The sequence below is a fragment of the Caloenas nicobarica genome, chromosome 18 (assembly GCF_036013445.1).
Source record: "Caloenas nicobarica isolate bCalNic1 chromosome 18, bCalNic1.hap1, whole genome shotgun sequence".
NCBI classification, from domain to species: domain Eukaryota; kingdom Metazoa; phylum Chordata; class Aves; order Columbiformes; family Columbidae; genus Caloenas; species Caloenas nicobarica.
This window is the reverse complement of record NC_088262.1, coordinates 1,178,648-1,191,374: the sequence shown is the minus strand read 5'-3', so window position 1 is coordinate 1,191,374 and position 12,727 is coordinate 1,178,648. Positions and strand designations below refer to the sequence as shown.

Sequence of the window (12,727 nt, the reverse complement as noted above, 5' to 3'; positions counted from 1 at the left end):
CCCCCCTCCCTGCGGTGGGGCCCTTCTCACCATGCTGTCCCCTGGCAGCGCCATGTCGCGGCTTTTCCCCCTTCTGCTCCTGGCAGCTCTGGGCTGTGCCACCAAGCTGAGGCAGCGGCCGGTGGTGAGGGACGACGGAGCAGCCGGTAACAGTGACATCCCCCCGACCGGGACCCCCTCCCCGCGGGGCAGGGGCTGTGGGCGCTGGGGTGCGGGCAGGGCTGGGGCTGCCCTGCCCAAGGTGAGGGTGCGGGGTGCTGGGGGGTCCCGCCCGGTTTGGGGGTCCTGTCCCCCCAGCCCGTCCCCTCGGTCCCCGCAGCCGAGCGGGGGACGCCAAAGGGCTGCGCCAACCTGACGCTGGTGCTGGACAACTGGAAATTCGCCATCACGTCCCAGCTGCGGAACCTGCTGCTGTTCCACCCCCAGACGGTGCTGCCCGACTACGGCAGGTGGGGGGGCCGGGCTTTGGGGGCCCGGGCTTTGTAGGGCCCGGGCTTTGGGGGCCGCACCCTCACCCCGCTCTCCCCCAGGATCCGGCCGCTGTCGGGGGCGCTGGACGGGCTGTACCGGGAGTTCAGCGCGCTGAAGGAGCAGCTGGGCCGGCTCTCCGCCCGCTTCGCCGAGGTCGAGGCTTCGGTGGAGCAGCTCGGCCGGGCCCGCGGCCCCGGGACCCCCCCGCGCCGCCGGGGGCTGCCCCCGCCGCCCCCCGGCACCCCGCTCTAGCGGCCCAGGGGGCCCGGCCCGGCGGGGACGGTTCGGTTCGGTCCGGCCGCGCCCCTGGCCACCGCGGGGCGGCCGTGGGTCAGGCCCGTTGTGTGGGGCGGATCTTTGCACCCTGGGGGGGCCCAACGCGGCCCCCCTCACCAGCAATAAAGCCGCTGCTGCCAGTGCCGCCTCGCTGCTCTCTGCAGCCCCCGGTACCGACCCCGGGGGCGCCACCCCCTCCCAGTAACAGGGCCGCCCATCGCAGCTTTACGGCCTGTCGCAAACTCCCCCGCCCATTGCGGCGGCCGCCGCGCAGCCGTAAAGCGGAGCCGCCCGCGCCCCCCGCCCGGTACTGGCGGCCCCATCGGGAGGCGATGGGGGGCGGGGGCTGAGGTGTGGGGCGGGATGGGGCTGGGGAGGGGGCCTGGGGGGCACGGGGGGGCTGGAGGGCTGAGTCTGGGGGACCCGGAGTGGGGAACTGGGGGACCGGGGATGATGCTGGGGGGCCTGGGCCTGCACCGTGGGGGCCGTGGGGGCCGTGGGGCGGGGTCACCGTCACCGCTCCCCCGGGGCTGCCAGTGGCCCTGGAGGGGGCTGGGCTCAGCCTGCACCGAGGTGCTGGCGGGGACACCCCAACCCTTCGCACCCAGTGCCCGCTGGAGCGCGGGCGGCCCCCCCAGCGCTGACCCCCATCGCACCCCACACTGCCCCCCGTCCCCCCCGTGCTGACCCCTGTCCCCGCGCCCCCAGGCTGCAGCGCGGCCCCCCGGCACCATGGCGCAGGTGGGGCACCGGGTGGATTACCTGGCCGGCTTCTGCTGCCCGGTGGGGGGGCTGGTGGCGGGCAAGCCCCGCGTGCTGTGCCACGAGAACGAGATCTACCTCTCCAACGGCAGCGAGTTCGTCTATGTCTACGACCAGGAGGGGAAGGTGCTGAAGGTGAGTGGCCTGGTGGGGGGCGGCTCTGGGGCCAGGGTCCCATGGGGCTGGTGTCCCAGGACAGGGAAAAGGTGGCGGGACACCAGCCATGCCACTGGTCACATCACCAGTCACCCAGTCTGGGGCCAGAGTCTTTTGTGGGGTCCCCCATCCCCAAAGGAACGCCCCAAGCAGCACCAGACCCCCTGACCCGGCTCCGAGGCCCCTCCGAGGTGCTGCGTCTGGTCTCTCTCGTAAACCTGTGAGACAAATGTTAAATTAAACCACAAATGTTTTTTTTTTTCCTCCCGAGCAAAGCGACAGTTCTTCCATTTCTCACTGACAAAGGGTTTTGCTATTGTCTTCATGTGACTAACAGCGGCCGTCGTGTGGAGTTCTACCCAGCTGCTTTTTTTAATTTGCTCTTATTATCATTTCTAAGAAAGCCATCGCTGTAACATCAGCATTTGCCTCCTACACTGTTCTCCTTCTCGGGAAAGTAGATCACGTACCAGCTCTGCTGGCTGTTTGCCTCCCCCGGGAGCAGGAGCTGCATCCTCCCCCCAGCAGCGCTCCGACCCCCCGCCCGGGACAGCCCAGCCGGGTCCGCGAGCCCAGGGATGGGTGTGTTGATGGAAATCACTTGTAATCTGTGTTTACAGGAAAATAACTGGTTTACTTTGCAGTTGCACTGGAGTTGCCCGGGAGGGAGCGTTGCCCAGTGAGCGGGTTCTTTCTTTACCTGGCGCGGGGCTCAGCAGCCCTGTCTCTGCCCCCGGTGCCATCAGAAGGTGACGTTTCTTTCTGCTTTCCCACCCAGGCCGTGTACCAATGCCCTGAACAGGTGTGGCACGTGGAGCTGCTGCCCCAGCCCCGGCAGCTTTACATCCTCTGCGCCCACAGCGGCATTTACTGCATCTCCCTGGAGCAGCAGAGCAGGTGAGGTGGCTGTCACCCCTGGGACCCGAGCCAGCCCCATGCCGTTAGCCCTGCAGTCCTGGGGACGCGGTTTGAAGCTCTGGCTCTCTCCAGTCACTGCTCTCACAGCAGATGCTGCGGGGAGCTCGTTTCCGAGGGCAGCCAAGGGCCATGCTGGCTTCGCCCCACGCCTTGGCTGAGCACTCGTCCCTCTTTGCTTGCAGGTTAACAGAGCAGACAGACGGCGATGGCCAAGAAACCAACTGCCCATCCGGCGTCTTGCCCGTGGAGGCGGACGCCTGTGTCTTCCCCGACTCCAGCCTCTGCATGTTCACGCTCCTCAACAACTTTGTCATCACCCTGTCCCAGGCTGACGGCAAGTGGTGGATGAAACTGCACGAGCTCCCGCGCCCCGAGCAGGAGGGTCCCCCGTACCGGCAGGTCAGCGAGGTCGGTTTCTGCCCCGGCCCGGTGCCCGGGGACCAGGGGGACACTCCCCCCTCCCGCTTCCTGCCTGTCCTGTGCTGCGCCTCCTCCCCAGGCACCGCGGGCTCTGGGGAGGGGCCGTGGTGCTCGGGGGGCTTCCTGCTGGAGGAGCCCCTCTTCAGCCTGCTCTTCGGGATTGACGCGGCCATGCTGGAGTCCCCGATGATCCTCTGCGGCTTCCCGGATGGACAGCTCTGCTCTGTGCCACTCAAGGCACTCAGCTCTTCGCCGGCTGTTGATGGCTGCCATGACATTTCAAACCAAGACCCTCCCGTGAAGATCCTCCACCATTTGGAAGAGCCCATCGTCTTCATTGGCGCCTTGAGGACGGAGCAGAGGGCGGTGGAGGACGCTGAGGACGAGCAGCTCTTTGGAGAGGCTGGCTGTGACTGCGTGGTGGCCGTGGGCCACTATGGGAAGATGGTGGCTGTCAAGGCAGATCAGCGGGACGAAGCGACGGTGCCAGAGCTCAGGGAGTACTACCTGCGCGGGCCTATTCTCTGTGCCGCCTGCGGCAGCGGTAGCCGCATGTACTACAGCACGCACTCGGACATCTCCGCCGTCGACCTGGACCGAGGCGGCGATTCCTCTGACCCTGAGGACGCGGAGAGCTGCACCGGCGTCCTGCCCCCCGTCCTGTCTCCGGCCAGTTTAAGTATCTGTAGCGTTGTGGCTCTTTCCTTGTCGTCTCGGGCGTCAGAAGGTACTGCCGGCAGCGGGGTGTGCACGGGGCCGTGGGGTGGAGCGGGGCAGGACGGCTGCGCGTTCTGGCCCCTCCATCTCCACCCCTCCATATGGTCCAGACTGGGCTCCGTCCTCGTCCCTTCTTGTTGGCTCCCCTCGGTTTTGTAAGTCGTTTCTGTCCCGCATGCCGACTCGGGCTGACTGCAGGCGCGCTCACAGCTCCGGCTCTGCCCTCCCACTCACGGTTCCCCTGCTCGGTGTCACTGTCCACTCCGTGCAGGCTCGGGGGACGCTCGTGCCAGCCCTGCCCGGGGGGGCAGTTCGCAGGGAGCCCCGAGCGAGCCGGGACGAGGCTCCCTCCAGAAAGGGGGTTCAACTGTGTCGCTGTCTGGTCCGGGGACTCCTGCTCGAGCCTGCACGCCCCGCGCTCGGGTGCCACATCCCCGCTGCAGCCAGGGCGGCCTGCGGGGTGCAGGGCCCTCGGGAGTGGAGGGAGGGAGCACGCGGCCTGGATGGGGGGAAATATCTCATCCCTGAGCCCCCGGCGTGGGGCAGCAGGAGGAGCAGAGGGGGCAGCACAGGCAGGGGAGCGAGGGGAGGCCCCAGGGCGCCCAGCGAGGGAACAGCAGGCAGCCCTGCCCGCGGAGCTGCATGTGTCCCGCTGCGGGGACCCTGCATGGCAGCGCTGGCTCCCGGGGTGCCGCGGCTCCCCTGAGCCTCCCCCAGCTGCTGGTGGCCTTGGCTTGGGGATGGAAGCCCGGGAAGCATGGCCAGGATAGGGGGCCAGCAGGAGCCATGGGACAGGACAGGTGGGGGGATGTTTCCCTGCCTGGGGAGCTGCATGTGAGGTGGGCGTCCTGTCGTGTCCCTGTCCTGTCTCCGTTGTTCACCCCCCGCAGATAGAGGTGATACCGATGTCCTGGGGCAGGCAGTGCCATCCCGTGCCCCCTGTCCCCCAGCATCCACCCCCACAGCCATCAGAGAAGCCCCGGCCGCCTTCCCAGCCCCCCTGTGCTGCCCATCCCTGCCTGACCTGCCACGTCTCTCCCTGCAGGTGAATCGGAGCTGCTGGCCCTGTCGGCCAAGGGCCGGCTCATGAGCTGTGGCTTGTGCAGCCCCGAGGACGCCGACGTGGGCCTGACCCCCGCCGAGGTCGGCCGCAGGATTAAGCAGCTGCTCTCCGGGATCGGCAACACCTCCGAGAGGTAAAGCCCGGCGCCGCGCGCTCCTGCTCTCACCCTGCACGCCATGTGGTCTGCGGCACCGCACTGGGTGCTGGTGCATCGGCCGGGGGGGCTCTGGCAGTGACGGCTCCTTGTGGAGTGTGGGGGCCTGGCTGGGACCCCCTGACCTCAACAGGATGAAAATACAGGGTGTTTCAAAAAGATGGACCCAACATGTTACATAAAAATTTACAAATGGCTTAATCAGTTATCAGGTTTTAGTAACTTTATAAGTGCTCTCTGTTCCCTCCACCTGCCATACGGCTGTATGAGCTTCATTCGTGGGTGGGTCATGGTTGCAGAGATACAAGTGATTTCAAATTGGGTCCATCTTTTTGAAACACCCTGTGGTGTTCCAGGGCAGCCCCGCTGGCCGTGGGCGGGCCAGTGCTCGCAGCCAGGGCAAGGGAGGTGGGTGCCTGACGCTGCCACGCTCGCCAAGTCGGCGGGCAGGGCAGGCACGTGTGGCCATCTATGCGCGGGGAGGGGACGCAGACGAGCCCCCTGTCCCTTTGCGGGGGGATTCCTGGGGTCTGGCGGGCTGGAGCTGCTCCTCGGGGTCAGCTCATCCCGTGGGGTTCATGGGCAGCGTGGGTGCTGCCTGCTCGGAGAGGGAGCTGGGCATTCCCAGGGTGGTTCTGGCTCGTGCCAGGTGCCACTCGGTTCGTCTGCCACAGCAGCACAGCGCCCGTCGTGCCTTTGGCACTGGCTCCCATCACCGACCCGTCATCCCGGTCCCCATCCCTCCCACGGTTTCAGCACCAACGCTTTATGCTTGCAGAGTTTCCTTCCTGAAGAAGGCAGTGGACCAGAAGAACCGGGCCCTGGCCAGCCTGAACCAGGTGATGAACGTGAGCGCGGCTCTGCTCTCCAGCCAGGAAGGGCAGAAGCCCATCGCCTGCACTGTCAGGGCCAACTGGAGCTGCCTCCTGCTCCGCGACAGCGTCACCATCTCCTGCCTGCTGGAGAACTGCAGCGAGTACAGCCTGGAGCAGGGCTGGACCCTCTGCGTGCAGCTCCTGGCCAGCCCCTGTGCCTTAGAGGAGGACTCTGTGGATTCGGCCACCACCTTCACTTTCCCCATCGAGCAGCTCCTCCCCGGGAACAAGCGGGAGCTGACGCTGCCCCTCGGCTCCACTGCCGCCACCAAGCTGGACCTGCCCCTGACCATCTCCTGTGCCCTCTACTACAGCTTACGGGATATTTTGGGCAGCGGCTCCGACTCCCCCGAGGCGCTGGACGATCTCCTGCCGGACGATTCGCCCATCCTCTCCCCGGACAGAGAGGGGATCTGCCTCCCGCTCAGCGAATGCACCATTGACATGCTCCAGTGCCTCCGTTTCGAGAGCAGTCCTGCTGGGCTGGATGCCTCCCCGCCAGCTGCTGCCCGCCCTGCCCCCCCAGACCCTGTGGAGACCTTCCTGGAGGTGTCCCGGGAACAGACTGAGCCCGAGGGGGTGAAAACCGTGGAGCTGCCACCCACCCCAGGAGAGGGAAAGTTGCCCCCCTCGGCAGCGTCCATCAGGGTGTCCTCAGAGCTGCTGAAAAACGCCCTGAAAACCTCCGGCTCAGGTGGGTCCCTGGGGAGGAGCATCCCCAGTGTCTCCTTGGGGACATGCACATGTCCCAGCTTGTGGCCGTCCCAGGAGGGGCCGGGATGGCACCATCACAGCCCATGCGTGCAGCCCCTTCCTTGGGTGAGGAGGGCTGCACGACCCCACGCATGTGTCTGCTCGTGGACTGGCAAGTGGGCGCAGCAGTGGTTGCGTGATAGAACTCGGCGTGTCTCAGCGGGGAGGGGAATGTCCCCAGTGTCACCCCTGGGCTCGTAGGGGCTGCACCAGCCCCACACCGCTCAGTCTGCACCGCTCTGCCCTGCACAGGGCCACCGAGCTGTGGGGATGGCATTCGTCGGCATAACCAGCTCCGTTTTCTCTCCTTTTGTCCCCAGACGCCCCGTTGAGTTGTGCCACGCTGCGCTGGCTGCTCGCCGAGAACACTGGGGCTGAGGCGCTGAGCAGCGGGGAGGTGGCGTCGGTGCGCGGTGCGGCGCCGGACGGAGCGGAGGTGCAGCTGCTCGTCCAAGAGGCAAGGAGGGGGTTCACCCTGCGGAGAAACTCCCCACACCCCATCCCGCAGGGCTGGCTGCCTCCCACAGCCCCTCGCTCATGTGGGTGCTGGGTGCCCCACTGGAATGCGACAACCTCGGGTACTCACTGTGCCCCGACCTGGTGTCGGGCTCACCAAGAAATGGGCTTTTCCCTGCTGGTTTGGCCAGCTGCATTTTGGCTCTGCCAAGCGAGGGGAAACGTGGCTGGATTGGGGTGTAAATCTGATCTGCTGCAGCTTGTCCCACTTTAACGCAAAAATCCCCCTCTAAGCACAAAGGGAAAACACCGACTTGCTGCCCAGCTCTCCTGCCGCGCCGAGGGGCCTGGCTGCCTGTGAGCGGGGACTGGGCTGGGCCTGATTCAGGCTCTAGAGCACTAATGTCACCAATGTGATTAGTGACAGCGTTAATTGTCCTTGGGCAGAGCCTACTGGGTTAAATCCTCTGGGGTGGAAGCCAGTGTCTCGCCGGGAATGGCCACCGCTTGTCCCCAACGGCCCCGGTGACACTGCAGCTGCTCTCCCGGTACCGCCAGGAGCGGGCAGGGGCTCGCCTGGGGCCCGAAGGCCAGGGGGGCCGGGCTGGGGGCAAATGACCCCGGCCAGGCTGGGCAGCGGCTCTGACGTGCCCGGCTGCCCTGGCAGCGGCTCCGCTGCGTTTGCCTGTACCGGGCTGGAGAGTGAAGGGGTTGGGGGTGCAGGGAGTAGGACGGGAGCTCTTGAGGAGCCCTGTGCTCATGGGGAGGGGTCCTGGGGCTGTCTGCGCCCCCTCCCCTGCCTGCCATGGTTGTGGTGACATTGTGCTCCCTGTCCCAGGTGGCCATGAACGACCTGAGCCCGGCAGGTCCCATCCAGGCCGTGGAGATCCTGATGGAGAGCCCGTCCCTGGCCGACATGTGCAGGATGCACCACGCCGTCATCCGCCGCATCCAGGTGCGCGTGGTGCCGCGGGGCTGCGCCGCTGGCCCTGGGGACAGGGGGACCCTGAGCGAACCAAGGCCTGGGGGTGCAGCCAGGCACTCCAGGAGGGTTTGTGTAGCACTGCCATGCGACACGCCAGCCCAGCATGGCCTGGCCTCTGGCAGGGCTGGGGAGGGGGGACCATCGCAGACCCCGCTCCCTTCCCGATCCGCCGCCTTAGCTCCTGGTGTTTGGGCCAGCCACCTGCGCCGGGAATGGCCACGGTTAGTTTGGCAGCTGAAGGGAGCGGGGCCCCCGTGGCACAGGGGGGCTGGCAGCCTTCCTGGAGATGATTTGGCACCGGCAAGCGCGGTGCCAGGCCTGTGGCGAGCCATGCAGCGCGGTGCCAGGTGAGCCCTGCCTCCCATGGGAGCGTGGCTGTGGCACCCCAGGGCTGGCACTGCCGCAGCCAGTGCTGCCGGTGCCCCCCTGGCAGAGCCCTCTGCTCCCTGCAGGCGCTGGTGCTGGAGCAGGCGGCACAGGGCTCGGAGCCCCCCGACCTCCGCATGCAGTACCTGCGCCAGATCCAGGCCAACCACGAGGTGAGCCGGGCAGTGGGACCCTCCCCATGGGGTACACGCCTTCGGGACCCCCCCGCAGCCCCCACGTGCGCCCTTCACCCCCACGTGCACCCGCAGATGCTGCTGAAGGAGGTGCAGACCCTGCGGGACCAGCCATCCCTCGGTGAGGACGGGACTGCAACAGCGGAGAAGCTGCTGCATGTCTACCGGCAGCTGCGCAACCCCAGCCTGGTTCTGCTGTGAGGGGGTGGCCAGCGTGTCCCTGGGGTCCCAGCCCCGCCGGCCGGGGTGGGTGCCCGTGGCCAGCACCGGGAGAGCCCCTCCTGGCGGAGGAGGAGCGGGGCGGCCGTGGCAGTGCTGCGGGTGGGGGGTGTGTGCGTGTTTCGTGGTCGTGTTGTCGGCAGCAGCGGAGGGTCGCGGGGCTGCGGCGGCAGAGTGGGGGCTGCTGGGCTGGCCCGGCCCAGCTCTGCGGACCCCTGGCCCCGGCGGGCAGCCCCCGCATCCGCGCTGTCTTGTGGATTGTTCTTGCCGTGGTAGTTTAGTGCTCTCCCGGCGGCGGGCTGTGCCCCCCTGTGCCGCCGCTCAGGATCAGGACAAACAGGGTGCTGTGCCCGGGGGAGCCCCGTTTTCTGCTGGGCAGGGGAGGGGGTTTCCGCTCCCCCATCGTTTCTATAACTGATCTCGTATTTCCGTGGCGGTGCAGTGTGGTTTGGCCCCGCACCGCTCCAGTGTCTGTAAATCTGTTGTCTGCCATGAAAACAATCATGTTCAGCCAGTGCCTGTCTCGTCTCCTTTCCATCTCCTGGGGACTGCACCCCGTCCTGCCCCCCCGGCCCAGCAGAGGGGCCGTGGGTGGGCACCCCCGGCCCCACACCCTGCCTGGCAGCTCTGCCTGCAGCACCCAGGCATCCCTGTCCCAGCGTGGTGGCAGCGCCGGGGCGGCCAGGCAGGACCAGCCCTTTGCCGGGTGTGGGGGCTCCTGCGGGGCAGCACCCGCTGTCCGGGTTACAGGGAGAGGGCCAGGGGGGATGCTGGGGCTTCACAGGGAGGGGACAGAAAACACAGTGCTGCTCCACTGTGATCCAGAGTGACTTTAATGCCGTGAGTCAGGGGGGTCAGGGACACAGCTGCCATGGATGGTGCCACCGCCGGCCCCACCGCCATCCCCTGCCAGGGGAAAAGCTGGTGCCAGCCCGGGCTTGGGGCCGTGGCGGGAGCCGGTGTGGGGGGTCAGTACTCCCAGAGCGTGGCGCGCAGCACCGACTCGCTGTCAGCGCGCAGGGTGCCGGCCGGGTCCCCACGCAGGTACCGGCCGTTCTTCGCTTTGATGGCGACGCGTCCGCGCTCCCGGAACTCGAAGAAGAAATCCTCGGAGAGTTCCCCGTCGCTGCACACCGACCCGCTGCTCGCCACGTACCAGAACTTGCCCCCCTGGCCTGCGGAGAGTCCCCGGGGGCCGTCAGTGGGGTCCAGCCGGACCCTCAGCACCCCCGTGCCCCGGTAGCCCCCACCCCACCGCCCACCTCGGATCTGGTAGGCGCCGTCGCTGAAGCTGATGTGAAAGACGTCGTAGACGGAGCGGTTAGAGTCGAGCAGGTTGGAGCCACGGTGGTAGCAGACGAAGCCATGCTCACCGCGCAGCACCAGCATTGGGCGGTTGATCAGCTTCAGAGTGAACTCCTCATCCTCCCCTGCGTGGGAGCCCGGCCCTGAGCACCCCGGGGCGGGGGCACCGATGCTGGGACCCCCCACCCAGCACAGCACTTACCCACGGCGTCGCTGACGGCCGCCAGCTGCCCATTCCTCTTGGTGCAGACGTAGCGGCCGTTGCTGGCGCGCAGGGCCACCCGCCGCCCGCGCCACTCGATGTCAAACATGGTGTTGGCAGCGCTGCCGGCAGAGGGAGAGCGTCAGCTGGGGTGGCCTGGCCCCCCCCACAACACCCCAGAGCCCTCTGCCACAGCACAGCCACACTCACGCTTCAGTGGCCACGGCCTGGATGCCCCCATGGGCCACAAGGGTCCAAAAGCTGCCAATGTTGGTGTGGAGGCTGCACTTGTTGGTGTCGCGGTCAATCTGGAGCTGGAAGGTCTCGTGGTTCAGCTCCTCGTCCTGGTTTGCCGAGACATTGACGCCTGCGGATGGGAGCGGCCGTCGGCACTGGCCACGTGCGCCCACGAGCGGCGGCTACGCCCCCCCCGGCCCCTCCCCACCAGCGGCAAATCCTTCTGCAAACAATCGTGCTAATTGAGATGATTAATCTGATTGCTGCCGCGTCCATCTGGTTAGCACCGCGGCACACAAACCCCTATTTATAGCCTGCCCACCACCGTCACCCGGCCCTAAGCCGCTTGGCACAGGGGCAGGCGCGCTCTTGGTGCCCGGGGGGACGGCAGGGCAGCCGGGGGCATGGCACAGCCACCGTGCCCTGGCCACAGGGACTTCCCCCCGGTGCTGGAGGCCACGGTGCCCTCCTGCCTGCAGCTGCCTGCCCTGGGCTGGGGGCACAGGCAGAGCTGCGTGTGCAAACACACGCGTGTAACCCCCCTGCCTGCGCAGAGCCCGGCACATGTACGGCACCGCGGGGAGCCCTTCATTGAGCTCCCTGACACACACACGGCACCGTGGGGACCCCTTCGTTGAGCCCTGAGGAGCCGCGTGCACACCAACACACCTGCACACGGGTTGGGGCGGCACAGAGCCGTGCACACGTGTGTGCACACAGCGTCGTCCGTGCACAAACCTGCACACAAATACACGGACCCAGGGGCGCTGCACAGAGCGCTGCACACCCCCAGCCCAAACACACCCTCGGAGCCCCACTGCTGCCCCCACCCCGGCCCTGCTTGCTGTAGCCTCCTCCTTGGCGTTATTGTAGGGTCTCCTCCCATGGAGGAGGTCCCGGGGGGCTCTCATGGGGTCCTTGTGGCTGAGCCGATCCCTGGGCGGCAACGGGGGCTCTTGAGGTGGGCAGGGAGCAGGCAGCGGGGTGCAGGCAGGAAAGGGGGTGCAGGCAGGGAGTGGGAACAGGCAGCCCTTACCCTGCCGGATGGAGACGTATCTGCCGTTGGCCGCCATGAAGACCACCTGGGGGTGACTCTCCTCCAGGTCGAAGAGTTCATCTTTGCCCGGCTTGGAGCTGCGGCCGGACTTGAGGGTGCCGGTGGGTCCCGTGGGCGCCAGGTATTTGCCGTCGCAGTCCTTGAAAGCCAACTTGCCGGCCTTGAACTCGAGGGTGTAGCCGGTGCGGGCGCCGGGCTCGGGCACCAGCGTGCCGTCGCAGCGCAGGTAGCGCTCGTCGGCCGTGCGCAGGCTGTACTTCTTGTCCTGGAAGCAGAGGGTGATGAGGGCGTCCACTCCCCAGGGCAGGTTGCTGTCGGTGGCGATCTCGTCCTCGTGGGCGCTGAGGTGGGCGTAGCGGCGGCGGCTGACGCTCAGCAGGTTGGCCTGGGGGTGCATGGCCAAGTGCACGGTCCAGAGCTCGCCCTCCGTCACGCTGGGGGCGAAGCAGGACAGACGATCCTCCCGGCCCCCAAAGAAGCGCCGGTGCGGGGCTGACTGCAGCGCCCAGCGCCCGTCCGACTGCGTGATGATGCTGAACCGCTCGTCCCGGCCCGGCTGCTCGGCCTCGCACCGCACCTTCCCGTCCTTGTCGGCGCCCAGGTACCGGCCCAGGTGGCTCTTGAGGAAGACGACGGAGCTGTCGGCTTCATCCTGCTCTAGCGTCCAGATCTGCTTGCGCTTCAGGCTGGGCGCCGAGGCGTTCACCTTGTAGCCGAAGCTCTCCGCCGTCAGGTACCGGCTCTCGCAGTTGATCAGCCCAAACTGGATCTTCAGGACCTGGTGGATCCCATTTGTTGGCATCTTCCACCGGCGCGGGGTGGCCCCCGGGGGGCCGGCGGGGGCTCCCCGGCCCTGCCGAGCCCGGGCGTTGCGGCGGGGGCGGCCGGTTGCACCCACGGGGACGTCTGTCCTGCCCCGGCGCCGCTGCCGCACTGGCACCGCGGGGCAGCTCGGCACGCCTTGGCACGGCACCGCGCGGCGGGGGGGCACCGGGGGCCGCGGCCTGTTTAATTAGCTGCAGGTAGGATTACAGAGTCCGGCCAGATTGCGGCGGGTACCAGGGCGGCTGTTACCTCCAGTGGGGCTTTCACCGAGATGCCGGGTGAGGGGGCACCACGGCAGCTCCGCGCTGGCTCCTCG

General features: G+C 67.5%; 2 protein-coding genes across 4 annotated transcripts; one reads left to right on the top strand and one right to left on the bottom strand.

Moving 5' to 3' along the window:
• Positions 1-135: 135 nt before the first annotated feature.
• Positions 136-9,270, top strand: FAAP100 (FA core complex associated protein 100). Of its 3 annotated transcripts, none has more exons than XM_065647887.1 (10): positions 136-146; positions 1,456-1,644; positions 2,444-2,562; positions 2,766-3,730; positions 4,766-4,916; positions 5,716-6,506; positions 6,886-7,022; positions 7,860-7,976; positions 8,459-8,545; positions 8,642-9,270. In XM_065647887.1, exons 2-10 carry the CDS (start codon positions 1,480-1,482, stop codon positions 8,765-8,767), a joined length of 2,658 nt encoding a protein of 885 aa, XP_065503959.1. In that variant the 5' UTR covers positions 136-146; positions 1,456-1,479; the 3' UTR covers positions 8,768-9,270. The 3 variants fall into 3 exon arrangements, with proteins under 3 accessions (XP_065503959.1, XP_065503958.1, XP_065503957.1); XM_065647886.1 differs by lacking the exon at positions 136-146 and adding an exon at positions 996-1,054; XM_065647885.1 differs by lacking the exon at positions 136-146 and adding an exon at positions 1,027-1,098.
• A 484-nt stretch (positions 9,271-9,754) lies between these two features.
• On the bottom strand, positions 9,755-12,388 carry FSCN2 (fascin actin-bundling protein 2, retinal). Its single transcript, XM_065648028.1, has 5 exons — positions 11,566-12,388; positions 10,503-10,659; positions 10,293-10,414; positions 10,048-10,215; positions 9,755-9,960 (listed from the first exon to the last, which is right to left on the bottom strand). Exons 1-5 carry the CDS (start codon positions 12,386-12,388, stop codon positions 9,755-9,757), a joined length of 1,476 nt encoding a protein of 491 aa, XP_065504100.1.
• Between the last annotated feature and the right edge of the window lie 339 nt (positions 12,389-12,727).